The 12,673-nt window shown below is 34.6% G+C and overlaps 3 protein-coding genes across 3 annotated transcripts in view; all 3 read right to left on the reverse strand.

Annotated features, from left to right (window-relative positions):
* The window catches only part of LOC117119869 (cytochrome P450 3A56-like), an 8,078-nt gene extending 7,002 nt beyond the window's left edge, over positions 1–1,076 (reverse strand). The window contains exon 1 of the mRNA XM_033264881.1: positions 716–1,076. Coding sequence (XP_033120772.1) covers positions 716–792 — 77 coding nt within the window. The 5' untranslated portion in view covers positions 793–1,076. The remainder of the gene's footprint in view (positions 1–715) is intronic.
* Positions 1,077–2,665: 1,589 nt separating this feature from the next.
* On the reverse strand, positions 2,666–10,176 carry LOC117114624 (cytochrome P450 3A24-like). The gene is made up of 13 exons (XM_033258346.1): positions 9,983–10,176; positions 8,976–9,069; positions 8,550–8,611; positions 8,042–8,138; positions 7,795–7,911; positions 7,437–7,525; positions 6,785–6,933; positions 6,514–6,644; positions 5,877–5,966; positions 5,034–5,254; positions 4,546–4,683; positions 3,988–4,150; positions 2,666–3,727 (listed from the first exon to the last, which is right to left on the reverse strand). Exons 1-13 carry the CDS (start codon positions 10,060–10,062, stop codon positions 3,650–3,652), a joined length of 1,509 nt encoding a protein of 502 aa, XP_033114237.1. The 5' UTR covers positions 10,063–10,176; the 3' UTR covers positions 2,666–3,649.
* Positions 10,177–11,836: 1,660 nt separating this feature from the next.
* LOC117114719 (beta-microseminoprotein-like) overlaps positions 11,837–12,673 on the reverse strand; it is a 2,526-nt gene continuing 1,689 nt past the window's right edge. Inside the window, exons 3-4 of the mRNA XM_033258442.1 lie at positions 12,278–12,395; positions 11,837–12,154 (exon numbers count right to left, since the gene is read on the reverse strand). Of these exons, the coding sequence (XP_033114333.1) occupies positions 12,025–12,154; positions 12,278–12,395 (248 nt within the window). The 3' untranslated portion in view covers positions 11,837–12,024. The remainder of the gene's footprint in view (positions 12,155–12,277; positions 12,396–12,673) is intronic.

Raw genomic sequence — 12,673 nt, forward strand, 5'->3', positions numbered from 1 at the left:
TATATATAGTATATATAATATATATAATATATACAGTATAAAACGTATTCATACCCAAATACATTACGATATATAATATGCTATTTAACAATTTTCAAGTCCATGCTGTATAGGCTCATCGCCTTCTGATCTGCCACAATCGACCTACGACTTTTCAGGGTTTATGTTAGCTTAAAAATGACTACAGTAGCGTATGTGGGAGTTTTGAAATGAAGGGGCTGATGGGGTCGCAAAGATGAAGGGAGGGGACCGTCGATGATTAAGTGAAGGCTTCGATGATTAAGTGAGGGGCAGGGGTGGCACCAGAATGTGTCACCGACGGGGGAGTCAGAGGTTCCCGACGGGGGAGAGGGGCGATGCTCCAACGAGAGCAAAATGGGCGTGGTCCAGGGAGCGAAAAAAGGCTTATGGTCCAGGGAGCGAAAAAAAGGCTTATTTAGTCTAATTATATGTACAAATACACTATCATTTTTTTTTCTCCTCGACGAATTGTGGTTTTCCTTCCCGAGTGGGGGGGGGGGGGTGTGTCAGCCCTCCTAGACGAGGGATCCTGCCGATAACTATAACTTTGCCGGGATCACATCCTATACACGTATAGACTACAATACTAGGCCTAGTACATTGTAGGCTAGAGGCCTAAGAAACCCTTTAGCTAGATACTTTCATTTTTGGTTATTAAAATAGTAGACTATAATAACAATAAAACTATACATACATATACCACAGAACTGACACGCCAATCAAAATTAGCCATGTCGAAGGTATTGGTATATCTGCTAGCCCTAGTTCCATTGTTCTAACGGAGGTACCTTTGGATTTGAGCTTGTTAGAGCTGGTGGTAGAGATAAATCAACACAGCATCGATCTATCGATGACCCCGGTTTGTTTTTCACCGTGAATCGCTCGACCTTTGAGAAGTGTGTGTGTTACTATGTGCAGGCCACCATTTGATTAAAAATGTTTATGTATGCGAAATAAATGAACTGCAATAAAAAATGCGTAAATTTTTCTTACTCAGTTCAAAACTACGCAAGTTATATTTTTAGGCAATTTAAAAACTGTGCAAATCCAGCAAATCCCACACCTGCCTTAAATCCGGAAATTGTGTTCTACAGTATTATAATCCCGATTGTAATAGGACAATACACTGCACTACTGTGGTATTATCGTACAACCTATGACTCACAATAGTGACTAGGTAATTGTCAAGCAGGCCCGTATCCAGATGGGGTTTTATGGTTCGGGAGAACCCCCCTTTTCTAGTGAAACCCCCTTTAAATTTCCAAAATTTCTCCAAAGTCCTCCACCCCAACTAATGCACTGCAGACCCACCCAGACAGAGACGTTTTCAAACATATCTGCTTTTATAGCATTTATTAGACCCATAAAGCACAACACAAACATCCTCTTGCTTTGGGGGTTTTGCCGACCCCACCGGGGCTTCGACACCCCCACCCTTGGAAGGACCTGTAGCACCCCCCCCCCCCCCCCTTGGAAGGACCTGGCTACGGGCCTGTCAAGTCGTTACGATTGCTGCATACCCTTACCGTACTCTTATTATGTACACAGATCTGTACATCAAAAAACATAAGATCTGTTGTACAAATTTCAAATTATGTTTTATCTGTGAATAGAAAGTATAGGCTATAAGTATACATAAAAGTAGAATTATACGCATGTTCTTACAGAAACTTTACGTTTATTTGAAAGCGTGGCTTGCTTCGTGTGTAGGCTTACAGTGCTATTTAAACCAAGGAATTTAATTTATACCGAGAGCTTATGAAAACTGTTAGCAGCGTAGGACCTACTGGAGATGCCTATAATATTGGAAGTCGGTAACGGTGTTATTATGTAATGAATCCGATAAGGTGAAAGTACCAGTTTCACCTATGATGATGCAGGTAGAGACACCTAGCGGCTGTTTTAAATCCTCGATATGCACTGTATAGTTTGACACCTTGATTTGTTCTTATGTGTAGTTAGTTTGCAATACGTTTTGAAATTAGTTCAAAATCCAAACACTAAGCAAAATTTTAGGAATATGGACATTAATACAAAGTAGGGCTACTTATTCATGCGGCATTTATGTACATTCTGTATGCAACCTGTAGGAGCGGTAACACTTCTACCCTACAATACTATAATAATTAAAATTCAAAATATCTTACAATCAAAACAGACAGAGATTGAATTATACGTTACAAAATTAATTTGAACTACACAGCTAAACGCGGCGAAGGAATATGCCCGATGGTTTTGTTGTCCTGATTTTAGAAATAAATGCGCTGAATTTTCAGGCTGATAAAGAAAAGCTTTTAGTTGTAAAACACCCCTACTGTTAAAGTACGCTGGCAAAATGGAATGTTTTGATTGGCTGAGAGCCTACATGCCTGGGTGATCCCACAGCTGAATTACGTTTGACTGTGGACTTACACTTAAACTAGTGGTCTACATGACATACAGTACCTACAGTACATACAGCATCACTAGTCTCCATCAATCCGTTTTTGGTGTTTTACATTTCTCAACTTCAGAGTACTAATGCGTGGGTCGGGGCGTGGGTAAACATCTCAAACAAAGTAAACTGTTTAAGTCAGTATGTGATCAACTCAATAACCCAATAGTACAGAGAGTACTTAGAAATATATTTGCAGAGACGCTGCTGTTAGTTTAATTTTTGATTTTTATTGTTCACAATTAAAATCATCACCTGCATTACAGTGTCTACATCTTTGCAATCTTGATTTTAACATTATCATGCATGAAAGAATAAAAATTGTTCCATGGATCATTGTGTCAGATTATACAAATGTACTGATTGTTCGTTACAGCTTTCTCCTGAATTATTTACTGGGTCATACTCAACACACTCCAACAACGTCCTGACTTCATAGGCTGTTACAAGTTTTCTACTGTATGCTGTATGCTGTATGTTATACAATCTGCATGTAGTATTCTTTTGTAGACTAAAATACATCTTAGATAGACTAAAACAACGATATGATAATAATCAATATTGAAATGAAGGTAACTTTTAAAGCCGATCACTCACTGCGCGACGTTCGTCGCCCAACGCGATTCTATGGAGATTGCAACGCCACGACGCACGCACAGTACAACCAGAGCCGTAGATATCTACAGCTCTGCGCACAACGGTTGTTTTAATGACGATCAGTTTAGAGTGCGACAGACAATCAGCAGACGGCATGTCATCGATTAGCACTCACAGGAAGAGTGCCCGGATTTAACCACATCTGGTAGTCAGCACGTGATTACCAATATTTAAGTAGCTTGTATTCAATGAAAATTGTATTCAATCTCATCATATTATCAAATTCAGTGGCGGATCCAGGAGTTTGAATTAGAGGGGGCCCACATGAAGGGACCACTTAATCCCTACCATGGTTGGGGCTGAGGTAAGAAAATTTTCGATTATGGCACCTCTTGGTGGCCAGAAATGCACTCTCAGACTAACAATTTTAATGTAATTTTTTTTTCCAATGTTTTTATATTTTTCTGAAAAATGGGTCCTCTTGAATCCGCCTCTAAAATTAAATAATTTAGTTCGTTCTTTCAAATTTGTTTGGATTCCCCATTATTACACTGTCCGTCTACACATCGATGCGTGGCGCTTTATTCAGTCAGAGGATCAGTTTCTGGCAACTACCCTCAAATATAGATCGTTTGCAGGAGTAAGAAATCCGTTTTTACGAGGAGTTGGTGGAATCTGAAAAAAAAAAAAAAAATGTTTTGAATCAGTTATATGTTCACTACCAGCTTTTAATATAAGCCTGTACACAAACAAAAATATTTTCAACATCTAAATACACAGTTAAATAATATCATCTTCTAAATAAGCAAATTCATAGTTTAAACTTCGCATGGTCGTATCAAGGTAAATTGACATACACAAACATACACAGAGTGAGCACAACACAGGTTTATGTCAATTGATTTTAGACCAAATTACGAATTGGCTTATTGTACCTCTGTCTCTGCACAAACTTCGAACTTGACTTTCTGCAGAATTCTCACAATCGCCATTTTGATTTCAATCAAAGCAAATCGCATACCAATGCAATTACGAGGCCCGTTACCAAACGTAGCAAACGCAAAAGGGTGACGTTGCTGTTTCTTTTCTTTGCTGAACCTGTATTAATTATAATCAATTCAATAATATCAAATATTAATTATGTTGATGTATTGATTGATATTGATTTTGATTGATCGATGACTTGTCTTAACTAGTCTTGACTAGTTGATTGACTGACTGATTTATTGCTTGGTTGATTTGTTCTGCTAAGTTTGTTTTATTGATTGAATTATTCGATATTGAGTAATGAATATCGATTAGGTAGTATTGATTAATCGATATTGAATAATTGATATTAAATAATTGATAATAATATACTAATATATACTGATTCATTGATATTGATTGTTGATTGCCTACCATGTTCCACAGAAAAATATATTACATGTGCACAAATATACACACAATTTGATAGTTGTTTTTTAAATAGTGTAATAGTACATTTTACACACCTTTCCGGCTTGAAGGAATCGGGTTCTGGGTAAAGTTCTGGATCGTGGTGAATTGCATAAGCTGGGAATACGATAATCATTCCTTTTGGGATGTGAATTCCTTTTACTGTACAACTCTCAGTGCAAACACGATCATAGCTGTAAAATAGTTAATTGAAATTATGGTAGCAAAAGTGAATGGAAATAATGTGTGTTGTTTGTAAAAACAATTATAAAACAATATTATTAATATTATTATTATTATTATTATTATTATTATTATTATTATTATTATTATTATTATTATTATTATTATCATTATTATTATCATCATCATCATCAGTATTATTATCATATCATCATTAATGCATCATCATTGACACCATTACCATTATCATCGTCATTATCATCGTCATCACCACCATTGTCATCGTTATCATGACAATGATCAATAAATGAGAATATTATGGTAATTAATTGTTAAAATAAGAACACTAATATATACTTACATGGTTGCAGGTGAGTACATTCTTATTGATTCGGTAACCACCATCTCTAGGTATGGCATCTTAGCCACCACTTCATAGCCGATGTCGGATTTCCCTTCGGTGACGTCATCAATCTCTTGTATTAGTTTTTCCTGTTTATCACCATTTCTTGCCAGCAAATAAGCGATATAGCAAAGGGCAGTTGTTGTAGTTTCGTATCCGGCAAAGAAGAAAGTCAATGACTGCGGAGACAACATTTTTTTTATTATCATTAACTGTAAATATCTAAAATAATGTCCATGTTTATCATAATTTTAATGCTACGTTTAGGTCCTATATTTATTTTTCTATAGTACATCATTGTGTAATCTTTTTTTCTGCCTTTGTTTGAAATCCAAACATTAATCTGTATTGTTTGTTATACTTTCTTGTATGCAAAATGAATGTTTAATAAAGAATGGTTACAAAAAATCAACATGTTTATTAAACATAAATTAAATAAAACAAAGAAGTAATGTAGTTAATCTTTTTAGAACAATGTTTTTAAACCGATTGAATTGTTGTTAAATTTTGTTGATTTTTTTCTTTTATTTATATCAATCAGTTCAATATATCATTTGTAAATAAATCAATAAATCCGTGCAATCAATCGATCAATCGATTGGTTAGCTGGTCAATGTGTCTGTCGGTCGTCGATGTTGGCCGACCATTGAATAAAGCAAGCACGAGATACGCATGCGCCTACATTATCAATCTAACAGTATTTTTCTATGATCTCTACTTGGTATTAAATATTATATATGTTTAGTTCCTGACGGTATGCAAGTTTATTCTAATTAAAGAGACAGAAATACAATTGCTTACTTGCGCTAATATTTCAGTGTTGGTTAGTTGAGCCCTCTTTGACAGAGCTGAGTTATCCGAGTCGATCATTAACTGCATGAAATCAATTCTCTGTTCAAAAGAAAATAAGTGAGTGATAAGGCTGTGTTAGCACTACTTGAAATGTTGGGGAAGAGTAGAGAAAGCTGATGACGACAAAATTAGTCATTACAAAGAAGAACACAAGTGCATATACTTAAAAACAAAACATTGAGAGTAACGGAACATTATGAATGTATGTACTGTTACTTGAGAAAAATTTATTAAAAATTAAGAGATTGATGTTCCAAATGAGTACTGTGTTTTAAATGGCTGAAGCTAGTCATTAAAAATCAGAACTTAACGCCAGGGATGGAATTCAAACTGTTTACAATTTGGGCAGTGGTATTGCAGACAATTTACCTTGAATATAAAGTCCAAAACACTTGGAAAAAAGAGGATTGAATTTATCAGGAGCGAGGAATCCATGCCAAAAAATGAGTAAGAAGAAATAGTTTGAGAATAAAAAGGGAGAAATTCATAACAGAAAAAAGAACCAGATTGACAGTATAACAGAAAAAAAGCACATCAAAAATTAAATTGATTATCATTAACCCATACAAAAATATACATAACGTACTTTTGCACTTTCCTCTCTCCTGCGTAGATTAATCACCTGGTCGGTAATATTGGAAAAGTAGGTGATAGTTTCCTTTGGGGTTATTGGGATTTGAAACAAGTTTAAAATTCTAGCGGTCCATGGAAGAAGAACTATTATGCAAAAAGAAATGAATGTTTAGTACCATATATAAGCTATTAAACTAGTATTATAACAAGTGACACATTTATTTATTTGATTATGTATACTAAGGGAGAAAAAAGAAGAGAAAATATTTTCCGGTGAAACTTACTGGCAGATGCTATGCTGAAGCTGCTAAAACTGACGTCAAATGCTTTCTTACAATGATTCTGAAATGGATGGTCCTTATTTTTTTGACAGTTAACGTCTAATCCAAAACCGCAACTTGCCACAGAATCAATGACGTAAGCCCCAAACAATCTACATAATAATATAACTTAATTTTAATTGGCAACAACAATTAACTTGCAACTTAGACCTACGGGACACCATGTTACATTGTTATCTTTTTTATAGTACTCCCAACATATTAAAGCGTAATACGCTGAATCAACTACGACAGTTCTTTTCAGAACTACTTACGTGGTGTACCGCAATCTTCAACATATATTTTATCACTTCGCCATGCAAACCTTCAAACAATACGTAGAATCTACTTACAAAACAATATAACCCCCGGTTGAATGAATATCTGCGAAATACTGAATCATTATTCGAGGCTATAACTAGCAGCACAATAAAAGTAACTCTTCAGACAAAATACTGTAAAACTACTGTAATTTGCTGGCACAGTAGATCGAAATGAATAGCAGTCAGGATGGTAATATTACCAAATTTTCAAAATATCAAAGACCACATTTTGTTCGAAAGGTGTTTTTATAACTGTTGAAATCTTTAAAAATGGTTTATTAGTTTTAACTCACTCCATAACCTCAATGCTCTGTTTTGCAGCTTCCTTTTGTAGAATATTTTCCACTAGACTATCACAGCATGCATTCAATAGAGGAGACATCTAAAAAAAAACGAACAAAATAATATCAATATTTTTTAAAACATGAATACATTTTTGTGTGTGTTTATGAAATTTCATTAACCTGCTTATTTATAATCGAAGGCAGTTTATGGCGCTTATCATGATTATGGCAGTTTATCGTGAAAATGTACGTAAACTTACAAACATACGATGACATTTGCCCAATTTGCATTGGTGACAATTATACACATTTTAGAATAGGCGTGAATGCAGGCCTATATACAAATATCACGATTTATATGTATTACCTTTTTCAATTTACCAGCTGAGAAACTTGGTGATAGCACATTTCTTATTTCTTTCCAGTGTTCGTCAGTAAGATTATTGACACCTTGGTCGAGGATTCCGTTATCAAGTGGAAATTTCTATAAAAGAAAATGTCAAGTTGATAGGTTTGTCTGTTGTTTATTAAAGTATAATTAATAGAGATAAAGTATTAATTTTCAAAAAGCAGTTCAATAATAAATATATAGATTTCTATAGCTAATGGCTTACCCTTCGGTTGTGAAAGTTTGCAAATTTCTTCACCATTATCTCTTGCATCATATCACGATCTGTTACTAAAAGAATTGGTGTTCTACCTTCGTACAACCTAAAACAGCAGAAAAAAATAGAATATTAACAGTCCTGCATTCTTCTGCGTATTATTACAGTCATAATCATCTTCATCATTATTATTTATTAATATTTTATTATAAGAATTTTGTAGTACTGTTATCCTATCGATAAATATTTAGTTTTGTCATCTGTGGTCTTTAAATAGACCTAATTAAAACGTAAAAACGATTGAACTTTTTCATGTACCTGAAGACGAATAGTGCAATACTGCATATTTAAAAAAAGTTGATATAGGCCTAATATAATATAGGCATACAACTTAATGGCTAGGCCTACGTCCGGAATAATCAACAATTAAATGTCTATTCACTATCGCAATGTATGGGAAGGGTTGGGAACTTGTAATTATTGCGCTTTGTTGAAAGTATTTTGTTACAGAACTTACCCAACAATCTTTCCATACTTCTCTATCATCTGTTTGTGTATAATGTGTAATGGGGTTTTGCCCTGAACAAACATAGAGAGTAAAGAAAAGAATAAATGTGGAGGTCTGTAAGGCTATACATTTTGAGATTCACGTGTGGAAGACATAAAAAATAAAAGAGACTAAAAAGAAGAAAGAGCAGATGGGTAGAAACTCGTAGAACTGCAAGAAAAGAAGACCCATTCTTTCTTTTAAAGATTATCTTTAAATAAAACCGATATAGTCTCAAAGGATGGATTTTTGAAATCACTGATACTTTTGCTGGACATATCCTTGATTTGTCACATCTAAAAACGCACGCAGATGCAACAGGTGCAGAGAATTGAACTTCTGATTGGCTTGGGTAATTTTAATATGACATATTTTAACGAAACAGTGCCTACCTACCCCGATAAGATCAAGAATGTTTCCAAACAGTGGAATAGGTTTAGGACCGGGAACTCCCATCTTAGCAAACGTAGAGTGACCCCACGTGCAGTACCTGTGAAAATAGAGTGAACCTAAATAATAGAAAAGCATATACTATAGAAATCAGAATCATTCTCACTTTTTGTTTTTACAATTCAATCGAGAGTCAGCGCTATGAATCCGTTGGAAATACATTAACGCGGTATAGATTACAGATATATAGTAGGGTGGACAGGGGTGGCGCCAGCGGAGGCTTTAAAACCCCTAAATTCATATTTTTCCCCATGGAAAACTTTCTAGAGATTTTGAGCGACGCTTGAGCACGCCAATCTTTTTCGTCTTGGAAATCACCCCCCCACCTTGGGGACCTCTGACCGCCTATCTGGCAAATCCTGGACCCACCTAAAATTAATGGTTGACATAAAACACGATGATGAATATGATAATGGTATCATTATTAAGCGCATCATGCTAATGCCTACAGGGTATGTGCGCTTCACATTGCCCCATTCATCATCATTGCAAAGATTATGAACACACACCTAGCTCCCTGAGGAGCATTCCATAACATTGCAGCTAAATGCATTTGACATTCTAACCTGGGTACCCATTTTTATTCTGGGCAGCTCGCTGGGGAGTAGGCCTATTCAATAACGTTGCAGCAGCTAATTAGTGCATTAATTGGCATTGTAAACTCCTACCAAGTACCCATTTACATCTTGGGCAGCTCTTTAGGGAGTATTCCACAACGTTGCAAGCTAATCAGTGTATTGAGCATTCTAACCGGGTACCCATTTACATCTGGGTGTAGATAGAGTAAAGATGAAATATTAAGCCTATTAGATTCGAACCCTTGATCTTACTATTTGAACCACAAAGCCAGCCATTGTGCCTGTGTTTGATTAATATAATATGATAGTTTACCAAACTGGCTAAAATATATGCATGGACTTAATCGGGTGGAACTCATAGACAATAATACTTACAGATATATGATGAGAACCAGCAACATCATAATCAGCACCCATGTTGATGAAATTTGAAATTCATATCCTAAAACCTCCATTATTGTTGATCTACAGAGGCGTGTTCTGATGAACGATCTTAGACTGTGATTTACTTCTCAAGTGTGTTATTGAATGTAAACAGTGGTGAATGTACTGCAATTGTCTGCTGGTGAGTCTCGTGTTTGATATAGTTATGAAATTAATATAGAACAAACCACTTTTAGGATCACTGACGTACATTAATTGCTTAAAAAGTAAACAAGTTTATCATTTTTTATATATATATTGAAACTTAAGTAACAAGATTTACAGAATCAGAATACTGTGTGTTAAAAATTATCATTATTGTCATTAACTAACAACTATTGGTATTGTTAACAAAATAGAGCGTTTATTAAATTGCTGTTGTTATCGTCTGATTTTGTACAATATAAATCGCACCCCTATAATCAAAATTAGAATAAACCATACCTAGATTTCACAACGCTGATGAAATGTATGTAAACATAGCAGCTGCAAGGTACATTCAAAGTTCAAAGACCATTTATTTATAGCGATGCTATTTCCGTATTAAATACATGTTAACATTACGAACAGGAAGAGTTTCATTTGGGATGTTGGTAAGACCTGCGGTGTAATGACGTCATGTCGATTGTAGAGAAAGTTGCTCATGTTCACATTGAGTTCTCTCTCTCTACATTCTAGAAATTATACAAATGTCAATCACGCTGTCACACTAAAAAATTCAGAATTAGCCTCTTTGCATTTGTATCCTTCTCTTGTCAGTTGTCTCAAAAGCGGGTAGGCCTACCAGCATGTCTGTACGTACTTCAACTTCTATTGGATAAAACACGTCTGTTATTTTCAAGGTTTTGTTTTAACTCCAAATTCGTTATTTTGTGCCTAAAATAACATGTGCATATCATGCTTGGGGTGCCTATAGTAATCCAAATCTACAATTATATTTCTGGTATAATACTTTATCCTGTCGACATTAAATGAATGTACGGACCATTTGCGATCTTTTGGCACGTTCTTCATTTCTTGAAATGTTGCATTTGCTGATGATGTGTGACGTTCAGAGAAGTGGCAGTGGTCTGCGTTGGCAATCACTATTAGTAAGGGCTTAATATTCCATAACATACATTTTTTTTTTCATTTTCAAGATTACTCAAAATAAACTAAACTGCTTAGGTGGGTGGGGGAATATTGAAAAGATAGAATTACTAATTATGTTTATTGATTATTACCCCAGAGGTAGGATCAGAAAAAATGATTAAAAATGGATTACCCCTAGTAGGCATTATCAGATATTACCCCTAGTAGGCATTATCAGATAAAATTCGGTGCAATCTCCATACATTATCAGTGCTTTAATTTATTTTCAGGGATTCTTTTTATCTTGATTAGGTTCTTTTTCCCTTGTTTTCATCAAAATCTGCTAGATTAATGTTAGTCTAGAAATATTTTTCACTTTTTTTTTGTTTTGTTTGGTTTTGTTTTTATCTCCATCCCATGTTAAATTATATTGTTCTATTAAAGCCAGAATGTGTTTACGTTGACAGGCTTAATTGAAATGTCAGGTCAGTAAATACGAGTTTACTTCCTCTACACTTATCATTAACATAATCACACATCATCACCACCACCATCATAATCATCGTTATCATTATCGTCATTGTCATCAACAGTATATAATGTTCATCGGTTTGTGATAATTGTATTTTAATCCATAATAATAGGTTTACATCATCCATTATTTTTGTTACACTTTGACTGTAAGAATTCTAACTCTTAAGAACTAACACAACGTTTGAAAAACCAGGGAAAAACTTAGTTTGGCTAACATCGTTTATTATTAAATCAACAGAAACGATGTAATTCTGAATAGTATTTTCTACATAAAACAAAACATCATGACGCTTAAACTATAGGCTATCATGTATTAAGAATATAAGAACAATGTTTTGAACAGTTATAGAGGAGTAGTCGGCGGAGGTTCAGCATTTGAAAACTGGTGCTTATTTTCCGACGGCCGAATGAGGTCCAGTGCATTGTTGGCATGGATTTGATTTTTCGACAACATGATGTACGCAGTTGTCTGAATCGAAGATGTCAACGCAGTGATCTGGAAGACTGATGATACTTCCTCTAAAAAGAAACAGAAGAAAACAATTGTTTTATTTACATTTTTTACAATTAAAAACTCCCACTTGCTAATAATCATAATGAATTCTCTATACAAACAATGCAAAACATTTAATTTGAACATACGTTGAGCAGCAACCGGCTCCAAATTCATAGCACTCGCATTCATCACAATGGTCTTCATACCGTTCGGTCCATTCTCCACCGATTTCATAAAGTGTACCATTGGAATCTATGCATTGAGCTAAAAATAACAGAATGTTAATTGAGTTTATGTTATTCGCATATATACAGGATTAAAATCTTAAAATTTCTTTATTGCTTTTGAGCCATCATGGTACAATACATAGATAAACTTTACATCGACTTGTGGTATTATGTTTTATGTATACATACATTTTTGAACATTGAAGAAGACAATAATTATATATTTATGTATATAATTATATATATAATATATATATTAAAAGGCAAAATACTGAAAAACAACAATGCTGTGAAAAACAATGGCTGGATCATTCA

Source organism: Anneissia japonica, unplaced genomic scaffold (genome assembly GCF_011630105.1).
Source record: "Anneissia japonica isolate Jap-2015-1 unplaced genomic scaffold, ASM1163010v1 scaffold287957_len1322810_cov207, whole genome shotgun sequence".
NCBI lineage: Eukaryota > Metazoa > Echinodermata > Crinoidea > Comatulida > Comatulidae > Anneissia > Anneissia japonica.